This window comes from Pieris napi, chromosome 2, assembly GCF_905475465.1.
Source record: "Pieris napi chromosome 2, ilPieNapi1.2, whole genome shotgun sequence".
NCBI lineage: Eukaryota > Metazoa > Arthropoda > Insecta > Lepidoptera > Pieridae > Pieris > Pieris napi.
The window spans coordinates 12,745,910-12,772,814 of NC_062235.1; the positions used below are offsets into that span (position 1 = coordinate 12,745,910).

Sequence of the window (26,905 nt, forward strand, 5' to 3'; positions counted from 1 at the left end):
TAATATTATTATAGTATAAATACTAGTCGTTTGGAATATTAATTATCTTCTCTAAATCTTAAACATAATAGCACTAACATTTTATACAAACATTTATTTTTAACATAAGTTATTACATGTAACTTGGCATCATAATTGGAATAATTATGCTCCAGATTGATAAATAAGGTAGTTTAAGTATTGAATACGTTAAAGCTCAAATATTTAAACTTACTAAAAATACATATTGAATAACTATAATTATGATCCCTATACATATCAAATTTATTATAATTTATATAAAAACTTACAGGTAATCGGATCATTACAACTAATGGACGGACTTCAACAATCGATAAAAGTGATAGATAACTTAAGAACTTGCAGTAGAATTCACTACCATCGACTGGGCAGCTTCTTCATCTTCGTCACCTGTGTAAGATTTCTTAGCTTTCTTTCTAAAGCAGGTAGAAAATAAAGTATCGCCCTTTCCGAAATTTTCACCATCTTCAATACTTTCCGGTAAAGGTTTATTCATAGTTTCTGGAAGAAACATGCAAAGGAATCCAGATACAAGGGCGAACACACCAAATGTAATGGCAGGTATCTTGGCATCAAAACTTTCCAATAATGTAATAAGAGGAGTTAGAGCTCCGCTAAGACGAGCAAACATAGAGCCTAAACCTAACGCAGTATTGCGTACTACTGTTGGAAAAAGTTCACATGAGTAATTATAAGCAATAGCGAACGATGCTGCTATGAATAGTTTTCCTATCACTATTATCACAGTTGTAACTGTCGCTCCTGCTGGTAGAAAAGCGGCTATAACGCAAGCAGTACCTCCTATCACCATAGCGATACTTATAAATAATCTACGACCCCATATATCTAGGAAGTAAAACACCATAAGGTAGCTTGGAATATCAACGAGACTAAAGACGGCAATTATAATGTAGGGATTCCCCTCCATCTTTCCAGAATTCAGTGTTAGCCCATAATATACCAAAGAATTGGCAAACCAACAAAGAGACATTATTATTGACATATTTCGTATATGAGGTGTTTTAAAAAGTTCAAGAGTTCCAGCTTTTGTTTTAACCACTGTTGTTTTTTTATGAAAAAAGCGCTCTTCTTTTGCTTTTGATACATATTCTGCTGTATCCAAAACTATATCTGATTTGTTAAATTTAAGTGCTTTCTGTACTATTTGGACAGCATCTTTAACTCTCCCTTGTCCATAAAGCCACCTAGGTGATTCATCCATAATCCATAAATGCGGTATAAGAATTAAACTATGCAGTCCGTATACGACTTGCAATATAGTTTTATCACTAATAATCGCTCCCCAAATTGCAACACACATCATGCCAAAAGAGAAGCAACAATGAAAGGCAACACTGCATTTAGTACGTTTACTGGGACCAACGATTTCCATAGTTAGCACAAATGCGGGTATGAAGGCACCGGCAGATCCAAACATTCCATATAAAAAGGTAAACGCTGAGAATGTCCAATATTCTGGAATAAACGCTACGAGTACTCCAAAAAGCAGTTGAAGTAGAGCTGACCAACAGAAAACCGTTTTTCTTCCGATTTTGTCTGCTAAACCGCCTAGAATAATTGCACCAGCAAATACACCTAACATATAAAATGATTGGACTAGTGCTCCTTTCCAGTAGTCGTGACAGACGAGATTCCACTCCATTCCACGCGAGGAAGCCCTGTATTTGGTGTCAAACACCCATTTCGAACATGTGCTCGTATCGTTGTTTTCAGTAAACACTAAGCATTTGTGAAGTTTACCAGAAGATGTTAAAGGAATAGTATTCAATATTTCTGTCGAGTTCCAATGTGCCATTGATGCATTGTCATCTATGCCATCCACCCAGCACCTGCAAAATGGAAGAACCACTAAATTTACTGTAGAATATTTTTGCAATTTTCCTCAGAACTATATTAATTATCGAGATAGGTACTAAGTACATACTATATTGTTATATTACCATTAGAATTAAATCACTTACGCGGCGTATATTACAGCCTTAGAATACACCTATATCAAAAACAATTAAAGTAAAAAATCATTGCTAAGGAAAAGCCGTAACTCTAGTGGTAATTTCAAATTTTGAAATGATGTCAGAAGCTGTATCAAAATAACAAATATTTACCTAATAATTCGAACCTGATGCCTCGAGGTTGCCAATATTTGAATAGCGACTACAACATGCGGCAACGCCGCATTAGTTTAAGAAGCGACATTTAAAGATTTATTGAATTATTCAAAAGCAATAGAGACAGATACAGAGAGATATTGCAATTGGTACTTACGAACCTACACTGGTCAATATTAACTTTCAATTTTTTTTTTATAGAACAGGGGGCAAACTTGCAGGAAGCTCATGTTATGGAAGTATGTTAAGTGATACCGCCCATGGACATGCTCTATTGGTACACTTTTTCTTGGACCCTAAGTCGAATTGGTTCGGAAATACTTCAGTGGGCGGTTCCACATAGTGGTGGTGCGCGGCAGAAACTGCCTTAAAAAACTCTCAGTTGTGGAACGACGAACGTCGAGGTGATACGGGTGGAATTTCGTATTCTGATGATGAAACTCAGCTGCAGGTATTTACTCAAACAACTCCTCTGAACACTCTCCTTCATAAAATGGGAACTATTGTCATTATTCTAACACATAAGATTACATTACTTTGTATACTTTTAGATCTTGGGTTGAAATAGCAATATTATTGGTAAATAAATTGATACATATTGGAATTGCGAGGAAAACTTGATTTGGACAATTTTTTTTGTCAATGTCAATGATTTCTAATGATGCTTAAATTTATACTTGAAGGTTGCCTTATTTTAGACATATTTTCATACTGTATATTATCAATAAAAGTTGTTTGCTTATGGTTCGTCATATGATGAATTATTCTATTGAATTCGGCGGACGTCGAATTAGTAACAGGGTTTTAAAATAAAACTACTATGGTGAGAAAATAATTTATTCCTTTTCTATTGCCTTTGGTATAGAAAATACAATTTCTAGATTCTTTTCCCCTAAAATATAGATAAAACTCTCTTAAGGCACACAATGTATTTCATCCATAAAAATATTACAATGTTATTCTCTATTTCTACACATATACATTGAAACTTGTAAAAAACGTCGTTTCTTTTTGTATATAAGTCGAATCGAAGAATTTAGCTTTTCTTTTGAATTGATAAATAATGCTTGTGACAGGAACACTTTGGATTGATATTAAACATTAATAATTTGACAATAATAAATTAAAAATGAAAATATATAACAAATTTTATATACTTTACCTATTCTAATTTATCAAGTCAATCTTTGTACTATAATATTTAACAATGTTTTATACTATCGAAAAAAACTATAAAATTATTTAACGTAAAACAATTTCACTATTAATCTATCAAATAAATGTAAATTTATTATTCTTTTCACAAGTCAATTTTCAATTATTAAAACTAAGTTTTTATTCGAAATTCAATATCTATATATAATTTAAGAAAAATATATTCAACAATTTAGTTATAAGATCTTATTTATCACAAATTTTAATACTATTTAAAACATAGACATTTGGTAATTGGTAACATTGCATTGCTGTTGTAAATGGTTTATTATATTTACTTATGTTTTTCTACGGATATGGAACATATACAGTATACACTAACATAATATTTATATATAACGACATATAAACTAAAGTAATATGAAATGCAAGGTACAAGATAGTGGAATGGTGTATTACGAAAATAATATTCGTATTAACTTTTGTGCGTTGAATAAAAATAACTGCTTAAGCGACGTTAAAGTAAAATAGCAAAAATATAAAGATTTAATAGTAAATAGTATACTTTTATTTTTCAAGCCTCGTTAATCTTTGAACTTTTAAAACTAATAACTAACCAACTATAAACTAGTAGAACGAACAAAGCACATGTCTGTCAAAAAAGTAAAAATAGAGGAACTCGATATATGGAATGACTTTCTAAAACAACTCTCTTACTGAAGTATGAAATACCACGATCAATTAATTTGGACGGAACGACTGAAATGTTTTCTCGTTCAATGTTAAGTAAATTTCAAAAAATTAGATCGATTCTTAAGCTCCCTTACTCATATCACCAAGTGGAACCATTGCCTCGGTGGTTTTTTCATCAGCAGCATATGTTTTATTACTCTTTTTCCCTAAGCAACTGCCAAAGCAGTTGTCGCCTCTGCCAAAGGTTTCACCGTCATTAAGAGATTGTGGCATTGGTTGATTCATAGTCTCAGGCAAGAATAAACATAGAAAACCTGATAAAAGCGCTACAATTCCAAATGTCACTGCTGGAATTTTTGGGTTAAATGAATCGAGTAAGGTTATTAATGGAGTAAGGGCTCCAGACAGCCTAGCGAACATGGAACCTAATCCTATAGCCGAGTTCCGTACTACAGTGGGGAATAATTCAGCTGAATAATTGTAAATAATTGCAAATGATCCAGCAATGAACAGTTTTCCACCTATAACAATAACGGTAGAAACCATAGAACCTGATGGCAAAAATGTTGCAACAACGCACGCACCTCCACCAATAATCATCATAGAACTCATTAACGCTCTTCGGCCCCAAATGTCAAGAAAATATATGACAAATGCATAACTTGGAAATTCAACGAGTCCAAAAACAGCTGTAATTAAATAAGGATTTCCTTCAAGCTTTCCCGTACTGAGTGTAAGACCATAATAAACTAAAGAATTTGCAAACCATGCAAAACAAATATTTATGGTTTTAATTCTTAAATTAGGAGTCTTAAATAGATCAATAATTCCAGCACTCTGTTCTTCTGATCCCTTTGATGCCTCGACTCTACCTTTAGAAACAAGTTCAGCTCTATCTAAAACTTCATCAGATTTGTTACACTTAAGAGCTTTTTGCACGATGTCGACAGCTTCTTTAGCTCGTCCTTGTGCCCACAGCCATCTTGGTGATTCATCCATTATCCATATATGAGGGATTAATATGACACCATGTAATCCATATACAACTTGAAGGAGGACTCGATTGTCGATAAGTGCTCCCCAGCCGGCGACTAACATTATTCCCACAGCAAAGGCACATTGAAAGGCTACACCACAGCTGGTTCGTTTCTTAGGACCAACAATTTCCATTGTCAACACAAACGCCGGAATATAAGCACCAGCAGAGCCGAATAGTGCATAGAAAAACGTACCAACTAAGAAAGACCAGTACTCTGGTATGAACGCTACGCCTACACCTAAAATTAATTGCAACACTGATGACCAGCAAAATACAGTCTTTCGTCCATATTTATCCGCTAATCCTCCTAAGTATACTGCTCCGGTGAATACACCCAACATGTAAATAGTTTGTGCTAAAGCTCCCTTCCACCTTTGGTCACAGACAAGATCCCATTCAATGGCGCGCGAAGAGGTTCTGTACTTCGAGTCATATACCCATTTGGTGCACGCTTCAGTTTCGTTGTCTTCATTGTATACAAGGCAATTGTGTAGACCCCCAGCCAGAGTTAAAGGAATTGATTGCAGAATTTCTGTTGAGTTCCACGAGGCTATAGTTTCGTTCGTGTCCACACCTTCTACCCAGCATCTGAAATGAGATACTTTTCTAAGCAAGCGCTCTAAGGATTTAAATATATTTTTAAAATTCAGTAAATATCTATAATGAATAATAATGTACTTAACAATAACTGCAATATTTGCCAATTATAACTTCATTGTTGGTTTGATGTACTTAGATGCACAGTTTAGAAAATTTTAATAAATACAAAACTATTGTATTTGAGCTTAAGCGGGGCAATAAAAATCATGCCTGTCAAAATACGTAACTTAGCAATTTGTATGAATTTTATTTATTTTACTATGACTATTAATCAAAGTGTTCGGATGCATCTATGATTGATGTACAAATTTAAAACTAATAATGAACTGCAATGATTTCACTCGAATTACCTCCAACAAAAATATAAATAAATAAAATACGATGATAATAATTAAAACTTTATTTAGGAAACAATATAAAAAAATATGACACAGTAAAAAAGATATTAAGATAATCTTTACATAGTTTACGTAACAAAGCATATTTTTTGTAATAGGTTTATTTTTTCTAATATAAAAATCACCTAATCCTATAAATTTAGCAAGCCTACAACCCTGTCACAAAATACAATTTAGTTTTTCAGTCAAATTTTAGGTCCATTAACCTTAATTACATACGTGAGCGACTAACCAACATGGCAATATTGCATTCATAGATTCGCGTGTGATAAGGCTTTTCTTTTTTTAATTCTAAGAAGTACACTCACCGTATATACCTAATATAAACAAAAATATCGAAGGTTAAAGTATTTTACGTATAGTTTCCGCTATCATTAAATACCCATAACAATAATTGTGATTAAAAGCTTATTACATATACTTACTAGTTATAAGGCACAAAGGATGGCAAACAGTTGGCACAGACTATGAAGTTATTTATTAATCTTTAATTCATGTCAGTAGAAGTGACGATAAATTATTATTCGCCAAATATCCTGAATTGCAAATTCAGACTTAATTTGACTAGTTTTACCCTAGTACGTAATAATGAATTAGCACCAATACTTCATTCTCAGCACAGAATATACTCGGAAATTTTAATAAACATATTTGATTTAGGATTTTTTTTTATTTACTATACAAATTCTAGTGACTAAGTATGAATATTTAATGTGAAATCCCATTAGAAGTTAACATTTTCTTTATGAAGCATGTATTACTTAAGTATATTTGTATATTGCCTGTGTGTGTACGAAATTATTAGAGATACTTAGAGCATACTTAAATATGCACTAAAGTGAACATAAGAGTGAAATATTTAATTGTTTGTCGTAATCACTTAAAATTAACATTCTATGTAACATTAGAATACCTCGAACACTTAACATGCGAAAGAGAAATTTTTCAAACACAATTTACATATGAAGTTTTCCCAGAAATTGCCATTTAATTTAAAAAAAAAAAACACAATAAATATTAATACGTTGCCTACACGGTACAAACATTTAAGCAAATTCATCCAAACATGTATCACTAAATAAACAATAATTACGTCAGTATACGTCAAACCTATTTAACATTGTACCAAGAACAGAACACAAAGGTTTTGAGTAAATCGCATCGTAATATTTAAATAAGACTTGCTAAAATGCATGAAAATGATCGAATTATTCACTAAAGCGGCTCTTTATAAAAAGTGGAAGATGGTATCGTATTAAAATATACATGAAATAAATGTTTAGTTCACGTTTTATAGTTATTGAGACAAAGGAAAAAATATATGAAAAATATTGCAGAATTCTCTTTCAAATATTTGACACAGACTATATAATATGTATAAATCATGGTGCTGCAACAAGGCGCTGTTGTACAGTCAATAACAACCTAACATTAAAATCCAGTCTAATTGTTTCAATAAGGACTAGATAGTAATAAAATATAAATGCCAATTTCGACTTGTCTATTGACATTACGTTTTTATAACTAGTTCCGCTAAAATATAACTTAAACCTAATTAATTTATTGCCGGTTTTTAAGCTCGTAACTTATATCAACCACCCTATGAACAATATGATACATATAGCTTTCCAAAAAAATGACAAACTGGAATTGCGACAAAGTGTGCCCTATACATGAAATGATGAATTCAGTAAAATAAGTTGTTACATGTATATTTGTTACATGTTCCGCTGCGCAATTGAATTAGTATTCTGAATTTTTGATGCAATTTTGAATAAACAGTTACGAAAACTTTAATGTATTGACTGGTGTCATTTCCGCAGATTTAGATTATTGTTTCTTCTCTCCATCTAAAGGTACCATGGTTTCCGGTACATCAATAGAATCTACACTCATTTGTCGTCCGCTACAATTAGTAAAACAGTTATCACCGACGCCAAACTTTTCTCCATCTTCTATTGTCTGCGGCAAGTCTCTTCCAATTGTCTCGGGAAGGAAAAATGCCGAAAACCCTGATAATAAAGCTAACACCGCAAAAACAAATGTCGGTATTTTAGGATTCAAAGTGTCTAATAAACTTATCAATGGCGTCAAAGCTCCCGATACACTTGCGCACATACTTCCCAAACCAACACCGGAACTACGGATTACGGTAGGGAATAACTCAGCCGAATATTTGTAAATGATTGAATAAGATCCAGAAATAAATAACTTTCCAATCATGACCACCACCGTCGCAGCCATGGACCCGTGCGGCAAGGCCACAACAGCAACGCAAGCAATTCCTCCAAATAACATCATTGCACTTATAAGCGCTCTGTGCCCAACGCGGTCTAAATAAAGCATAATAATCACATAGCTGGGCATCTCTACCACACCCATAAGGAAAAATATAAAATATGGATTTCCATTTAACTTTCCGGTGTTCAATGACAGTCCGTAATAAACAACTGAATTCGCAAACCAACAACCGCAAATTATCAAAGTTTTTTTGAGCATATTTGGTGACTTGAAAAGGTCAGAAGTTCCCGCCGCTTCTTCATTTGCATATTTGGCGTTCTTCGCTTTACATTGAGAGACTAGTGACGACGCGTCAATCGTTTCGGAAGAATTGTTCATTTTCAAAGCCTTTTTAATTATAGCAACGCATTCCCGGGCTCTGCCTTGCGTCCAAAGCCACCTTGGGGATTCGTCCATTAAAAACCAATGAGGCAAAAGAATGACCGCGTGCAATGCATAGACAATTTGTAAATAGAACCTATTGTCTATGAGATATCCCCACGCTGCAATTAGCATTATCCCAATGGCAAACATAATTTGGAAAGTGACACCACACAACGTACGCCTGCTTGGTCCTACGAGTTCCATAGTAAGTACGAATCCTGCGATATACGAGCCGGATCCAAATATACCGTATAGAAATCGTATCGTTACAAACATATAATAGTCGGTCGAGAAAGCTACTGAGGCAGCAAATATTAACTGCAGAATTCCTGCCCACACAAAGACGGTTTTTCGTCCAATTTTATCACATAACCGACCGAGAACAATTGATCCAATGACGACGCCAAACATATACGCCGTCTGCGCAGCTGCCCCCATCCAGCGCCTTCCACACACAAAATCCCATTCAATACCACGAGAAGAGGTAAAATACTGTGTATCGTATACCCACGATGTGCATTCCTCTAGGGTTTTATTTTCTCCGTATACCTTACAAGAATCCAGTTTTCCATGTTCATTCAACGGTATAGCTTCAAGGACCAAGGAAGAGTTCCAGGCTTCCGTATAATTAGAACTGTCTATTCCAGACAGGAAACACCTGCAAAATGACGAAGCATATTAATATGTAGCTATATAAGATTTTGAAGGTGCAATTTTGAAGCTCTATGCTGTGCAATAAGACGATGACTATACATAAAGTTGATTATTATTATGGCCAGAATGATACATTTATTGTTTTAGAAGTTGTTTGAATTTTCTTTCAGATGTGTAGAACTTAAAATGAAATACGAACGTAAATGGAATAACGACGAAGCATGCAAGAGATATGTGCACCAATTGTTAGTTTTATGGGTAAGCAATTAACAAGTTAATTTATTAAGCAAATTTGTTATCCTGCAATAAATTATATAGGCTTAAGGAAAGTATACTCACATGATACAGCGTCGCTTTCAATCACGTAGGAAACAAACACCAAAGCACACCGGAATGACTTAAAAAGCGGACTCCACAATCTCAAACCAAATTTCACATTTATTATGGTACATCAATATAATTTGATGTATTATAATAAAAGTATTTTTTAATAGTATAATGTTAAAAAAATTAGTCAAAGCAAAGGAAGATATTATTTTAATATAAGGTATAATCGTATAAACACGAACTCAAGGTCAATTTATAAATTAATTAATAGCCGACCATAACATATATTATTATAGAACTTGATATTAAAAGAAATTTAGATATTCCCATACGCGTAAATTCAACTAGGTGATAAAGAACAAAACTCATCCCGTATATTTCATGAATTCTGTCAGCCCACATAAATGAAATGACAACCATCCAAACGCCCTAGAAAAGCTGCTTAAACATTGTTCTCATATACGTTTGAAATGCATGCACATGCGTAGTAATCGACGCTTTATATAAAATTATATAAATAACAGTAAAATGTGGTTGTAATAAAATTGAAATATGCAATGAAAGGTTGTGGAACATGCGTGAAAACCTGTTCGTCTGAGAGACATTTATGGTAAGTAATTTAAAATTACATAGCTGACTTAAAAGTACCACAACTGAACAAGATCTTAGGCAAGAACCGAAGTGTAGGTCCGAATTAAACGAGATAAAAGCCAGTTTGATCAAGTATTGAACGATTGCAAAACAATTTTTAGGTTTTTTCTTATGTTATCGTTTAACCACTCCTTATATGGAAATTGTTTTCGTTTTTACAACGAACTACCAAGCGAAATCAGAGAATTATCACTGAATAAATTAAAAACTCTCGTCACGTACCCACTTCGTTACTTATAAGTTATTTTGTGTTTAGTTTAATATAAATTAATCTATACGATTGCTGGATATTAAAATCTTGGCTTTAAGGATAATTACGTGTTAATTTTTACGTAAACAATTTACAATTTGTCGAATGAATAATTATAAAGTATTTTGTGGCAGTGTTACGTTTAGAGTGCGATTATAAAAACCTGATCGTGCATTCGGATCCCAGATCTACCAACCAGTATGGTGGTTGATAAATTTTACTTTCTATGTACGCTAATCATACACAAGTACAAGATAGAACATCGACACATATAAACTAAACAAGATAAACACGCAGAGATCTGACTGCAGACTGCTCCATGGACAATGAGGAATATAGAATTTAATGCAATTATAGCGGTTTACAGCCCGCGAGTTCTAGGATTCCCCAAAATTTCACGTTTGTCGCGTAACTAAATTTTTTGTCATATAATCTGTGGTATTTTTAATTTTTACTATTTATTTTAGTTTCTAACCACTGTTAAAATAAATATCAAATCTCGCCGAATATATAATGTGAATGACCTATATTTAAAGGATTTCAGATCGGAATAGCAGTGAGCTGGTCTATTTTAATAATGTCGTGTGAAGATAAAACTAGATTGTCGTCGCTTTATAATCTCTAATTTTTATCAGAAAAGATTACTTGTAAATTTATTAAAATATTGCATACAATATAATTTCTTGCGATTGTAAAAAAGCATTAGAATAGCCAAGTTATGCTCATCCTTAAATATTATAAAATGAAGTACCACCGCCGCTATGTATGTTCGTATGAACGGATTTTATACGATTTTCACCAATAAAAGCGTGACTTAAGGTATATAATATTTATGAAAATGGACTGTTATATAACGGATATTTTTGTATCAAAAATCTATAATATACAGAAGCAATGTTAAAATTTCCCTTTTATGTAAAAGAAGTTTGTATAAAGAAGTGAAAGAACGTAAACCAAGGACAATATTAAAGCTGGCCAAATACGAGTACATTATAAAAAACAAACATATCGCATCTTCGTCGTCGTCACTTTTACGATATTTAAGGTTTAAATAACAATCATTTGCCCTAGAAATGGTCCGATAAAAACACTTTCTTATGTATTTAGAACGTCTGTTGTCGTTTGAGTACGAATTACCATGAAACGCTATTTTAAAAGCACGCCCTAAAAAAGTGCAAAAGTGATATTGCACAACGGAGGTGCGACATGATCAAAACTCTTTGGTAGCTCAGATGATTTTAATATAATGATTCCCAATATACCCTTAACAAAAATATTAATTAACCTGTGCTCTGGTACTGCCGCCACAGTAACCAAGGACAGCATATGAAGTCCAGCTGTCATAGCTGCCAGGATGTGCAGGAAAAACTGGAACGCTTGGTACTTCCCGAAATCACCTGAAAAAATTAAGGATTAAATTAATATCATTGATCTAGGGTTATTTTTCAAATAGCGTCTGAATTTTAAAGGTGTTCAGATAATTTCGAATCGGTAATTCCTAATGGAGGTACCGATCAGTGGCGTAACAATGGGGTGGCAGAGCTGGCAAAATGCCACGGGCCCCCGATTCAAGGGCCCCTGCCCAAGAGATTATGTTCTATGAATGAATGTGGTTTCTCCAACAAGCATTGGGCTAGCGTAAGAACTACAGACTATTCCATCTCGCCTAAGAGAGGAGGCCTTTGGCCATTAGTGGGACCTATACAACGTGTAATTGAGTATGCTGAAAATCTCGAAGTTTATTAAAATTAAGCTGAGTAGGGACAATTTTTACTGATAGGGCCCCATCAACGAAAGAAGATTTGCCACGGGCCCCAGATGGTATGGTTACGCCACTGGTACCGATATATTATATTATTACAACGTTAAATAGTCGTGTGTGTTCTTTAGGGGCCTATTGAAATCGGATACAAGTAACGCTGTGTCAGCTAATTAAAATTATTATAGATAGTTGAAGCGATATCAATAAAAGATTATTGTGAAATCATAATAGCTTATATGAGATTAGCCACATAGAAGAAATTGCACATATGATTCGGTGTATTAATTTAGTTAACGAATTACATAGGTTAACGGACCTTTTTCATTGTCCGTTGAGTTAGGCTAAAGTTATATTATTTGTTAGGGCCTATTGTAGTTTAGTATTGTATATTTTATTATGTAATTTTATTTTCCTAATAAATTTTGTATGTTTGCTTTTTTGTTTCGTCTGTAAATTTTATTCACTTATTGTTCACTCTTGTAAATTTAGGGTCGCCTGTTAGGGCAGGAGTGTTTTTATAAATAAATAAAAACTCTGACAAACTGTCCCCATAGAAATTCTTTTTATTACTAGGGCTGTCAAGAAGAGATCTCTTGTAAGATATATGTCTATCCGTTGCCTTCTTAAACATTAAATGACTTGATTGTTTTGTATTCTTATTGTAACGAAGTGTTAATTATTAGATGTATTTTATTCATCCGAAAATAAAACATTAAATATAATCCAATTTAAGTTTTATTTTATAGGCTAATTAATATTTATTTATTTATAAGCAGTGTTTCCCGAGTGGCTTCAGCGTGCGACTCACATCTCTGAGGTTTTTATTATTTAATTAATATTTCATAGGTTAACTATAATATTTAAAAAAAACACAGTTCAATTGACACAAGATAAATAAATTTATTTTACTAAAAGGGTTCAAATGCTCCTCTGATATCCTGGTGTTAAATGAAATATTTTTAAAAGGACTTTTTTCCAAACAAAATGTAGTAATTTTCTTATTCTTTTAGCGCCTCTCCATTATTGGTTGGCCGTCAGTCTCTTGAAGCGTGTGTTGTCCTGTGCCAGATGTAACACGTGGCTCGATACGCAACATTTCGTTGTTTAATGTAATATAGCAGTTGTTAATCTGTTTAAAGTGTATTTAAAAATCTTGATTGCTGAAGTTTGCAAAACAATTGCGTAAACTCAATTATCTTAATAAGCCATAAAACAGAAATAAATCTTGAGCAAAACATTCCACACGGAATATTATATGCGTAATCTTGTTTCATATTTATTCAGAATTATTGCATCGTATTAAACTAAAAATAAACTTAGTAGAATAAATTTAATTTATGTAATGTAGGTATCTGTTCACTTCCCGAAACCCTAAAATCAAGCCTGCAGTACTCTAGGTCCTCTATTCGATTCCCTCGAACTTCATAAATAAAATGATAAATGAAGTATGTACACAACAGAATTTAAGCTCTATTAAGGACATCAAACAATAGATAGAAACTAAGATTGGTTAATTAAAGTAATCGGTTTTATTTTATTCATTTACGATTTGATACAGATTTTAAAATTCACTTGAACTAAATCCTAGATCGTAAGGTTCAAACCCCGGCCTTTTACAAATGCATGAAATTTATATGCTGAAACATCGGTTATAAGAAGAAAAACGTCTGGAGGAAGGCATGTATGGATTTATGTATATGAATTGGATTTTGACAAACGAGAGTTATGGTACGATATAGCCTTAACTCTGAAACTTATCTTATGACCCAATGTTGACGACGTGTCAAGAACTTCGAGGTTTCACATAAAAAGAAGAAACATATAACAGACGCAGACGCCTGTCTAACTATCCATCGTACAACTAAAATGTACTTCATATGAAGTTGTCTGTGGAATTTGTCAACAGAGAATTACCTGCGTCTTAACTCTAATTGCTTAAGGAAATACCAATCAAACAGGTTAATTTTTGCTCAGTTTCTCAACAACATTTCTATTAATGCGATATTGACTTCATACATTTTAACTGTACCATAATTTATCTTATAAGTCGTAGAATTCGTTTTAACTCAAAATTCTTATACATAATTTTCTTTCTCTGCCAAATGACTAATTGGAAAATACGTATGTATTTAAAAATACAAAAATGTCTAAATTATAACGTCATGTCTAATTATTTCTAACTAAATGTGTGTGAAACTCGAATAGTATGAAGCGATCCTTTAATATTAATGGTTTTCGTTTAGTTACAAACAAAAGAGCGTAAAATACGAGAAGTATCGTATTTGTATTTGTCAGTCAGTCAATTTTGAATCATTCTTCTCGCACAAAAAAGTTACACTAACGGAAAAATACAGAAATCGACGGAGTGTACATATTTATGGAGCAAACAATTACAGAAAATAATACCCTACCCATACCCTGAAAACAACACCGATTATCAACATGACATCGATAACTCAAGATGTTTACAGGCTGTCAAGTGTAACTTGGCTGCGCCTACACATAAAAATATTCTTTGTATTTGCTCCGCGTTAACTTAAGTACTCATTAGTCGCTTTTCATCATAGTGAAACACAGAACGGGACACGAGTTTATTGAATTTTTGTATTTGGATATAAAATAATAACATGACTTTTATGTAAAAGTTTTTTTTAATTTTTTTATGGCTAAAGTTTTACGTAAAAGCTTTTAAAAGACGCTTCTTCGCTTTCGAGACCTCCCAACCTTTGAAACTTGATTATTGTCAAAATGAGTTCTCCTTTTTTCTATTGCCAGCTCGTAGTTAACGGCTTTACTTTTGACTTTGACAGATGTCATAAGCAAAAATGTACCTATACCGCTTGACATTTCAGGATTTTATTATTCTATTTTTTTATCTGTAGTTTAACTTGTAGGACAGCCGATGTTTAACCACACAGTCTCAGGTTTGAGAGTCGCTCGTCGGGTGATTCAGTGTTTTAACACGATATGGATACAATATAACATGTTTTGTTATCTGTACGTATTAAAAAAAATAGTATAACCAAATAAGCCTAGTAAAAATCGTAACTGTTTTCTTCAAATTTTTGGACATTTGATATTTGTTATCATTTACGTAAATAGACGTAAATTATGAGGATATTGAGTAACTGACCGTAATCAACCACTTACACAATTTGCGAGTGACGAGCGCATATACCGTAAGTCCGAAGACAAGAAAATATACAAAATGAAATATTTTCAAAGTTCCGATATTTTTAAATTTATTTTGGTTTTCCAATGAACAATTTTTAATTTTCATCATTTTGAATATTTATAAGTTTCAAAAAACATGCTCGTTAATAAATATTAGTCGATTATAGAACTCGTCTAGATGTTTCATATCCCTATATTTTGGTACAAACTATGCTCAAAATAATAAACTTACACGTATTTTAAACTATATAATAAGGAGTAGGTTCGCGAACATTGACTTATATCTCCGAACGCGTTTTTTTCGAAGGAAATAAACAAATCGAATGGATTTTTAGGATCACATAAAAACGCACACACACACACACACACCCAAATATTACACATTCCCACACATTAATCAATAAATTATTAGTAAATTGTCTCGGTTAGTACATAATCTTTTGCGTAATATCCGTTTTGGCTATATTTTTAAATTTAAAAAAAAGCTGTGGATTATTATTAAACTGTTAAATAAATAATAAATACGTAGTGAGATAACTTAAATTAAACTTTGAAAAGTGGTCGATTTAGCGAACAACTACGTATTAACTTTTTTATTTCTATTTTTTGTATGAACTCAAGGAATTTGAAGATTTTTAACTCTGTTTTGAGAATGAAAACTGTAATTGTATGGAATAGTATTAACTATTCACTTTATAACCTCATAAAAGGTAAATTTTACTATTATGAACCTTTAGCTATTTCCAATATTTTCAAACATAAACAAATGATTTCCAACACATTAACGTCGCGCGTTGTTATTAAAAGCATATTAAATAGCACATTTTATGACACACTATTAAAATTGTCAGTTTTGCATGTCAGAAATTCATTCAAGCACGTCCAAGAGAGATTTATTTTCGGCTCAGTGAGAGCTTTCTATTTCGCATTGTCGATCCAAAAATACTTAAGTTCATTGCCCTATATTACTTACTTTTACGACTTCATTGCAAGAGTCTAAGATTTGAAACATCAACGTCATGTCAAAGACTGTCTATTACATACGATTTCGTGACATGCCAAAGTTCTCGCTAATTTTCAGCTCTGAATCTCTCAATATGTAAAATATTCAATAGAAAAAATATAGCACTCGATTCAGAAGAGTTTTTGATTATTCTCATCTGATTCGAAACCGATATCACCTAATATCTATATCCAATAAAAGTAGTATCAATAAAAGTCTTTAATACAATCTTAATTGCCCTTTTATATAATTAAAAGATATATATAACAATTAAAAACATGTTTTACATTTGCCTGTGTTATCATAACTGCAATGCGCAGTTTTTAAGAGCTCATCTCTCCTCTTCAAATAAGTGTCGCGTTAGCGTGTCAATGATTAACACCTAGAAAAAATCATAAATACACTTCTTAGTAACATAGAAATCGACTCATTGGCATCAAAATTTATTTAAATTACTTAATAGACAACACGACACTGGCTTTACGAGAAGCTACGCTGATATGCGTAAGAATGAGTAAAACTGTTGTTGTCAATCATGTTTTTGATAATACGAAATATATGTTGATTTTTAGTAATAAATTTACGGGTTTCGTACCACATGGATTACACGTGGCACAACGCTGTGTAAAGCAATGCCAATGAAATACAGAGATTGACTTTCGTACGAATAAGTATCAAAGTTTGGACGATAAATATGAAATTAATCTGCAGAACTGAGATTTAGCCGTAGTTTGTTTTAGTATGTTTACATAATATTATTATTATGATGTCATCATCGCGATTTGATAGTTAATTTTAAATTACAAGAGATTATACAATTATCTACCTATGATAAACGAAGAAAATTCTCCTCAGTCCTCTGGCACTGGCAATATTTTCCGTCCGTACGTTCCGTGTAAAAAAGCGCCAGCTCAGAGGTTCTTCCGTTGTCTATGCTTGTAAATTATGGCCGTAATTTGTCAAATTTGACTTTGAGGCTTAATTTTATTAATAAATTGTGCATTTACACTAAATTTTACTGAACTGTGCCTTACTTATAATAATTTAAAAGACCACAAAACATTGGTAGGAAAAAAAATCTTTGTAACGATAATCCTTATTCAGTATTTTTGTTGCAAGGTAACGTTTACTGTAACTACCTTGGCCTAGTAATCGATTTATTTTGCTAGATAATCTTGTTTAATGTTAGCCTCATTAATTAAAAATACCGATTTCTAAGGTTTGACAAAGATTATAAAATGATGAATCTTATGAAAAAAATTTATGGCCAACGACATATTAATTAATGTTAATAATTAATAATAATGCTAATAATGTAAATTCTTTTAATAATGTTATTACTCATATTTGTGTTGTCTATGCTGTCTTAAAACTAACAATCTATTTTCAAAATTTTTCAATCAATCTCCTTCGTTCCTTCTCCATCTACACGACACTGGCGAAGTACCTTGTGCCCAGTTGGCACAAATAAAAGTCATAAACAAGAATCAATTAATAACTGACGATATATTCAAATAAAAAAATATAAGAAACCCAGTCAAAGGCTAACCTCTTCCGTCCTTTTCTGTCAAATTATGTTTACGCTGTGATTGAAAAGAAAAATTTAAGTTTTTCAGTTAAAATAATGTATACGTATGTTCAAGAACGCGGCTTGCTCTGAGAAAAAGACAAGACTCGGCTAATAATCATACAATTATACATTTTAAATGAGAGCTGGCGCAACAACAAAAAATAATTTTTAACAATAAATATAATCGGACTCCAAAATTTAGTGCATTTAACTTTTTGGGTATTAATTACATTTTAGCATTGATTGGCCACCCTTGTATTACTAAGATTTATTATTTTATTTATTTACATTAGTTTATTTATATAAAAGGGTATGAAAATGGCAAGTTTTTGGAAGTCGGTCTACAGAGGAGTTGTATGTGAACATACAAAACATACCTCCAATTAAAATTATAAATTTATAACCTCTTTTAGTTTTTTTAAGTAGGTTAAGGCTTGTAGCGAATCGTAGACTAAAAATGTACATACTATTTTGTGTAGTATTTTCTATAAGATTTTGATGTATGTGTTAACATAAAGATAGGACACTAAGAAAAGAAGAAAACAGAAGTCACTCAGAACAGACTTTTAAGACGAGTTACATGTTTTTTTCCTTGAGCGTTTCTATGAGAATATTAATTAATTACTCTTGTTTGTGAAGAATAAATCAATTAACAAAGATAAAAATGGGTTGTGATTTATAACAAGATAGAATATCCCCCATAGGCTTAAGAATATTTCTAGCAGTCATTATGTTTTGAAATTATTAATACATAGTGGGGAATTTGAATTGAAACAAACAGCTAAAGGCTAATCACATCGTTACATTATTTACCTTTACAGTGGTTTTGGTGACGCATCATCGCGACAGTCAATTTTCAAAAAATAGGTACAGCATAGACTCTGCACGGAATTGCGATTGCGATCACTACTTCAATGTTGGGTTTTGGTGGTCCAAAGGTTGCATCATATGGATTGGATATTAAATACATCGAAATTGCAAACTAAAACGTCGGGATACAGAATACGGGTATATAAATATCTAGAAAGGTTACTTATCGTGGTAGCACTCGCGTTATTTTTGAAGTGAAACTTCTTTAGGCGCATGAGGATAAAATTATTAAAAAACGTCACGAAGATGTGCAGCGTTTTTGTCGAAGAAAAAGGAGAGAGCGATTGAGACAGAGTGAGAAGGACGAATTACCTATTAGAAATTATTAGTATTTTATTCAAAATAAATAAATGTAGATAAAAATACCACGTGTTTTTAATATCGAAGAAATAAATTAAAAAATTATAAATGTATAATTTTCGACACTTTTAATAATTAAATTCCTTACATATCTTCCTTTTTCCCTCCCTCTACGTCACGGAAATCTAAAGTTTTAGATTTGTATAAATATGAACAAGACTTAAACATTTGTTTTCCAAAGAAGTTTCACTTCTGACATGTGTTCTTACGCACACACATTTTTTTACTATCACAAGTTCTATAAGTCAATTAAAAAGAGCTAATAATAAACGGGACATACACACGACAATAAAAATTAATGTAAATTTGTCCCAAATGCTGTCTTATTTGAAATTCCAACGCATATTGATTTACGTAACAATTGAGTAACTGGATATATTATAATTACGGTTGTTTAAATATAGCACTCACATAAATATTAACTAGAGAATAGAATTATCAATGTAGTACTTAAAACTGAAATATTTTAATTGTTTATTTGGTAATTTTTACTCTGTGCATAATCAGTATCCAGTGTACAATATTTTAATAATACAATGTATAAATATTATGTAATACATAAAACAACTTTACTGATATATCAGTAAAGTTGTTGCAAAAAAAATTTAAGCTATAGCTTAAATTTTTTTTGCGTTGTATAATCAATGTGTACATTTTTCAGTTAATCTGACTTAAATCTGTGGGTTTCGATCATGTGAAAATACTTTGAAAGAACTTCTTGATTGCCCATTAGAGTGTATATAGGCGTAATTATTAAATACCAAGACACCGAATTCATTTAATTTTTAAATTTTGGGGAACTTTAAAGTTTTCAATACAATTATTTTCAAACCTAAAATCTATTTTGGGTTTAAACAAAAAATATGTCATAGAAAATGTGAAAAAAAACGAAAGTAATACCACAGATAACAGTGCGAAGTTACAAATTTGCTACTAGGTGTGCCTTATCGTTTTGTGTAAAGAAATTAGGCCTTGATAAAAATATCTATATTAATTTACCTTCACTTATCGAAATATTAGTATTATATTGTAAATATCTTTTGGTATTAAAAATCCATTTTTTTTTTAATTTATATGAAAAATTGATAGCTGATAAATTATCAAATGTCTAAATTACACAAAATCTGTTTTTTATTTATTTATCACAAAACACATATTAAATAACTTTTACGTGATAATTCAAGTACATTATAATATTTTTTTAGTATATATAATAGTCCAAGACAGATTTTTTAAATATGATTAAGTGTGTCTAACTTAATTTACTCCTCAGAGTTGTATATTATGTATTAACGGTCACCAATCAACTACAAAAGTTTTTTCACTACCTTTAGAACACACGTTAACACTCGGACATTCGCTGCAATACAATTTTTACATACAGTATAATTATTAATCTGAAATGAGTGACAACATAATGGACTCTGAGTACGGCCGTTACGGGTAACACTTTTTATTTGTTATATAAGTAATAGAAGGTGACGCAATTCAATAGAAAATTTTGGAGGATAAAGAAAATTACTGACGTGTTTATAAGAGCGTGACCTTGGTCTTACGCAACAAGATAACTTAAAAACCTTTCCCTTTCTAAGATATAATTAAAAAGATATCTTCAAGAATATCGTACTATTGTAAATGACTCGAAAAAATTATATAAATTCTGATATTCGCTCTTACAACTTGATTACTAACATTGATGAAAATATCGATACAACAGTCTTCAAACTTACCGAAACTTTGTTTATCATGTTCGTAATGAGGTTTAAGTTTTCATTTAGTTTTGGTTATTATTGTTATTTTATTTTTAATCTTTTTAGTTTAGGTTTTTTTTTATTTTTGCTTGTTCGTTTAATTTTTCCCTTGATAGATTGCTCATGTTCCAATGTAATTGATGTGTATGTGTGTTAACTTTGTGATGAATTTCTTTAGGCATACACATAGTTTCAGAACGTACAAATAAATACATATTTTTTAACAAGTCCAAGGAAATGTTTTACCTGTAAACGTTAATATATCTAGGCTTCTTCGATTACGGTCGTGAGAGTCGAGTTCTACAGCCATATCAGTAATAGTTACGAGTCATAAATATTTTATAGTTTATCTGCCAAATGCGTTTTCTAAAGAAATATTAAGTACTTTTTACTACTTAGTACTACTACATTGCGCAAGACCTACCGCAGCGCGACTGCTTAGTGCGAAACTTAGTTATTTGGGACTCGCGCTCGATTGTTGCACTTAAATTCCCAGGATGCCACCAACAATCGCCCTAGGTGGGATGCGGTAACAGCAGAGTCTTATCCGCTTCCCAACATGCGATGCGGTGGTTGCGTCCGCCTTTCCACGCCTATTGGTAGTTTGCGAAGTTACTTGACTCAGCAAGTATCCTACACAGACCGAGTCATTCGCTTTAGCATAGGGGAGATCGGGTTTAGTACTTGCAGGGATGGATCACCATCCCTTCTTTTGAACGCATGGACCCCTGCTTCCTCGTTTGGGCACTAAATATTAAGTACTAGCCCAGCTCACACAATGGTCTTTATGTAAAGTTTGTTCAATGTATTAATATTAATACAATCCCGCAAAGCGGGAGCATTCCCATAGAAACGTGTTGAATAGATTAAAAGAATAAGACATTTAGAAATATTGATTAATTTTTGCATGAAGATGCATTAAATCTTTAGATTTCGTAGCAATTATTTTAAAACATTCGATTTATACTCAATAGAATTTGTAATAGATACGTTTCTGCAGTCACTTTACGGTACAGCGTGACTAATTTTAGAACATGCATAATTGTTTAGTAGCCTTCATTAAATTTTCACGGACATTTATACTTTAAACATTGTTTAAGACTTAGTTCGTGGATAATGCACTCAAAATGTGGGAATAATATACATATTTATAATTGCGATAGTTAGAGAAATGAACAGTTTCTCTCTTTGAGGACAGTAGCTCATGTCATAGTAAGCTGACTATCTGTTTCCACTGGTTTCTCTTCAGCGTGTTTAGGGTGTACAGACGAGTCTTTCACTAGATCGGTGTTCGTAGGTGAGCGGCCGCGAGATCTTTTACCTCTGTGTTACTAACCACGATCAGAACAGTTTTTTGTTATTTTCAATAAAGTAATCAAAGGAATACAAGGGTGTCTTTCACTTACGCAAGTATCAAACATTGAAATAAAACTATAACGGACTAAATTTATTATTTTACAAGGTCAGCGCGAGATATCTTGAAGTGTAAGAAACTAAAATAACATACTTACGTTTTAATCTAAAAAGGTATTTTTGGCTTTTAATTAAGAAACATAATGTACAATTGACGTAGGTTGTATATTTTTAACGTTATACTTCTTATGAGAGTAAATTTTTACGATGCGCGCGCACCACGTCACAAAAAACCGACACCCTTTTTTCTACAAGCGTAGAGTAAATTTTTTGAAAAGATTTTAATCTTGTTACGCCAAAGAAGTATAACTTCTAACGTGTCTACATAACATGTACATTGTACACACACGTTTTTCTATTTTTATGGGACAAGAAGTGAGCTAGCAGGCTTCAAAGTGATAACCGTAACCCATGGATACCTGCAACACCCCCAGCGTGCTGCGAATGTGTTGCCAATTAATTAAAATGCCAACATAAAAGGAAAGGAGCCGTGTTAACTTAGCGACAGGGTCACCCTATAATGAGTTGGGATCTCCGATAAAAAATCAGTAAGTACGGACACCCGTCCGTATGGAGTACGGACCTTTCGTTCTTTGCGCAAATAACACTTTCTCGTACGGTGTAAGAGATTTTCTGCCGATTATAAGGACAATTTTATTTATTGATTTACACATTGTTGCTTTATGATATAAAAATTTAACAAAATTACAAGTAAAAGAAAGGCAACTGGCGGCCTTATCGCTTTCGAGCGATCTCTTCCAGGCAACCACTGTGAGAAAAGAAAAAAAATTAAATTAAAAAAAAAATTTAAATTAATTTAAATTGTTTATTTCTTTTTTATAAAACTGTGATAATTAAACGTCTTTTCATCTTTCAAATTTTAATCGCGTAAAGAGTATTATCATAGTATATTCTTGCCGCCGTTTCCTGTGCTATAATCATATTTATATCAATGAGAGGTCAAGCTCTAGTTTCGTCTTAGCTGATAAGAGATATCAGTTATACGTCTAAGCGTCGATTGAACACTGTTTAGATTTTAATTACCCTATTATGTAATTCTTATATTATAAATACAGCGGTTGTATATAGACGTAACCCCACAATGGGGTTAGGGCACATTTCTGTGTGTATTTTATGGACCAAGAGAACTATTATTCAGTATTCTGTGCTTAACGCGATATAAATATAAAAATCTTAATAAATCCTCATTATTAACAAGTTTATAACGTCGAACACTGAAGTTGTAATTATTTCAAGATAAGCTGTGTAAATAATAGGATAATATTAGGATATTCTATGAATCCGATATGTATATATGTTACTGAACAAATCAACTTCTATATTAGTATACCGTTGTTATTATGTTATTGTAGTTGTATTTTTATAGTCCGGCAACGCACTTGTGAGTGTCTATGGGCGGTGTTATCACTAATATGAGGTTAACGTCCTGCCCGTTTGCCTGTTGCCCTGTTTTATAAATATGATTTTAAACCTTTCTTTTTAATCTGAAATAAACTGCCCTTTTACTATTTTTTTTTTTAATGTATCTCCTTTAATTATATTTTTTTTAATTTTCAAGAATTTATTCAAGAAGTTATAATTTTTGTATAATTTGTTATGAAAAGTGCCTTATGTTACTGTCGGACCTTGATCTTTAACATTGTTAAAAAATAATTGTATTATTATGATAATAAATATTTATTTCGTAGATTTTTTTTTCATTTGCACCAAATAGTGATATAATATAGCTGTATAAAGTATAATAACTTCAGTGACAATTTTATTTCAGTGACAAAAAATAAAGAATCTTCTTAAGAACATAAGTAAATAACTATGGTTTGTGTAATGAGTTTTCTTGGATTTTTTTATTTATTAACATTATGTGATCGCTGATCAGCCTTCTGTGCCTGAGACATATCGCTACATTCGAATCCTTAGATTCAGTAAGGCTTAACGTGAAATGTGAGCGTGATATGTGAAAATCCTATACATTTTTGACGTAATGCCATTTGATATTTTTTTTTACTACATATAAATTTTGCGTAAACAGAATTTAGTGACACATTCACACGTAAACGATGTTTCTTAGTTGTAAACTTAACGGCACGACTCAAATAGAATTATTTCAATAAACACCATCAGTTATGACGTCATAATGTTTAATTTAAATGCAAAATAACTAGCTATTAAAGCTAAATTCCCAATATAAAAAAAAATACAAGAGAATAATTAAAAGTTAATTAAATATTTGAAAAAAGAAACACCATTTAATTTTGTAATTTAATGTGTATAAACGTCAATAAATATGTAAATATATGTAGGTAGGTATGAAAAATGGTTATTTATTAGAAGTTTAAATCATAATCACTGATTTTGTTTTATGATTATTATGTTACTGCGTGTTAATTGACATAAATTCTACACATTTGCTTGGTAAGGTATTCTAAAACTAACATAAATTTAATTAAGTCCGCAAAATTAAAAATACCTACTAATTTTGACTTGATAATTGGATTTTCTTTTTATTAAAATATATTATTCATCTGTAATCTATTATTTATGTCATATGTCAAGCTATAGTTTTTAAATTATTAGCAGCTGTCATTTTATTAATCTGTCATTCGTGTATCTAAAATTATATTTTGAGAATAAACACTAATGTACAACCGATTTTTTTTAAATATAGAAATATTGTATATAAAAATTATTATTGTAAATACATTATTTCAAGTAACCTTGAATTTATAATAATGCCACCATTTTAGCAAATAAAACGGCGCTATTCGATCATTATTATAATGTTAAACAAAAAGGGACAAAAACTGGTTCGAACTAGTTATAAATTTAAATATATATTTGTGTTATTGGCGCCTATAGTACAAAACAGGTTAATAATTTTGTTTAAGATATTAGTATCTTAAACAATACTTAGGTACTGTGTAAACAGTCTTCAATGCATTAACTAAGGTGCAACCTTCTTGGAATTGTTGTATGGATACGGCTATTGTTACTAAGCCTTTTGGAACTTACCAAATGATTTAAGTCAAGTGAATTTCGTCTTAAAGAGAAACAAGAAACACATCAGTCCTTTTTTACGTTCGGGCAGTTAGGACCAACGTCGGTTGTAATGCTCCTTTAAACAGATCTCTATCTACAGTAAACGATGCTTTGAGTACATTTGAAGCAGATCCATTTTATGACAGTCTCTATGTCATCAGGCGTAAGATGCTGCAGCCACTGTTCATCCGTCACCAATACAATTTCAAAATAGAAATATATTAAATTTTTAAATTGCATATTTGTATTTCTTAATTAGTTTATTGACTTTTCTTTTTAATGTATAATTTCTTTTCTATTTTATCATTGTAATGTTTCCATTTAAATGTTGTGCACACTTGTCATTGGTGCACATGGATGTATTGTGTTTTAGTATGTCGTGTGTTCTCTGTAAGTGTTTGTATGTGTTTCGTTAGTGTGCCTTTATGAAATAAATAAATATATTAAAAGGACATTTGGTATTTCTGTAACCAATCAAACAAAAAAATCAAAAATATTTCGCTGTTCGGATATTTATATCCAAAATATAGTTACAAAGGAACTTAGAATTTCTCCAAGCTATAAAAAAACTAAAGCCTAAGGAACTATAACTGTGTGTTGCAACCTAAGCAACTATACCTATGTTACAACTTTGCAAGAAATAACTGATACAAAAAAAAATATCAGTAAGAGCTCTAGTACGTTAATAAATGATTTAAATGACCTATTATTAGATTATAAATGTTATTTAAATTATAGATTTTATGCGGTATTTCTCTATAATGTAATTTTTTGGCCGGTAAAACATGCAAATCGCAAAAAATATCGTGCGCATACTTCGATCAAGTTTTGTAGTTTTTATTCGTCATCAATAATTAGTGACAACTAGTTAACAGTATTGTTTAACTTTAAGTAAATTGCTTCTGTGACCCTGAATACGTAATCAAGTATTGAACGATGACAAAATAAATAAGATCATTTATGGTAAAGATGAAAAATAATGACAAATTATTAATGAATAGCAACAGTAAAAACTAACACTTATGTACCAATATTATCGTCTTAAAATATTAACGATAAAACATGTATTATACATTACTTGCAAAAATGAAAGTTCAAATGACCGTAATTTTAAACCAAAGCGTTCTCCTAACATGCACATCATATGACTGAAGAGATATATAAAAATTCTTTAAAATACTCACCAAGCTTCCCCATCATCTCCTCAAGGGCGTGTTCCTTATCCATGATTGCTTTCCCGGGTATTTTCATTCCTGTAATCACATGAACAGTAAACAAACACGCCTGGCCTCTATGGCGGCGGTGGGACGAATGAACGTTTATCGACAGTTGTCGGGCGGCGCTGCTCGAAAGCTGCCCCTTAT

General features: G+C 31.8%; 1 protein-coding gene across 4 annotated transcripts; it reads right to left on the minus strand.

Annotated features, from left to right (window-relative positions):
- Positions 1 to 125: 125 nt before the first annotated feature.
- LOC125056964 (organic cation transporter protein) lies at positions 126 to 26,905 on the minus strand. 4 transcript variants are annotated; one of them, XM_047660351.1, is made up of 3 exons: positions 26,726 to 26,905; positions 11,867 to 11,978; positions 126 to 1,871 (listed from the first exon to the last, which is right to left on the minus strand). In XM_047660351.1, the coding sequence occupies exons 1-3, from the start codon at positions 26,790 to 26,792 to the stop codon at positions 353 to 355; spliced, it is 1,698 nt and encodes a 565-aa protein (XP_047516307.1). In that variant the 5' UTR covers positions 26,793 to 26,905; the 3' UTR covers positions 126 to 352. The 4 variants fall into 4 exon arrangements, with proteins under 4 accessions (XP_047516307.1, XP_047516316.1, XP_047516333.1 ...); XM_047660360.1 differs by lacking the exon at positions 126 to 1,871 and adding an exon at positions 2,974 to 5,625 and having other exon boundaries at positions 26,726 to 26,867; XM_047660368.1 differs by lacking the exon at positions 126 to 1,871 and adding an exon at positions 6,023 to 9,357 and having other exon boundaries at positions 26,726 to 26,867.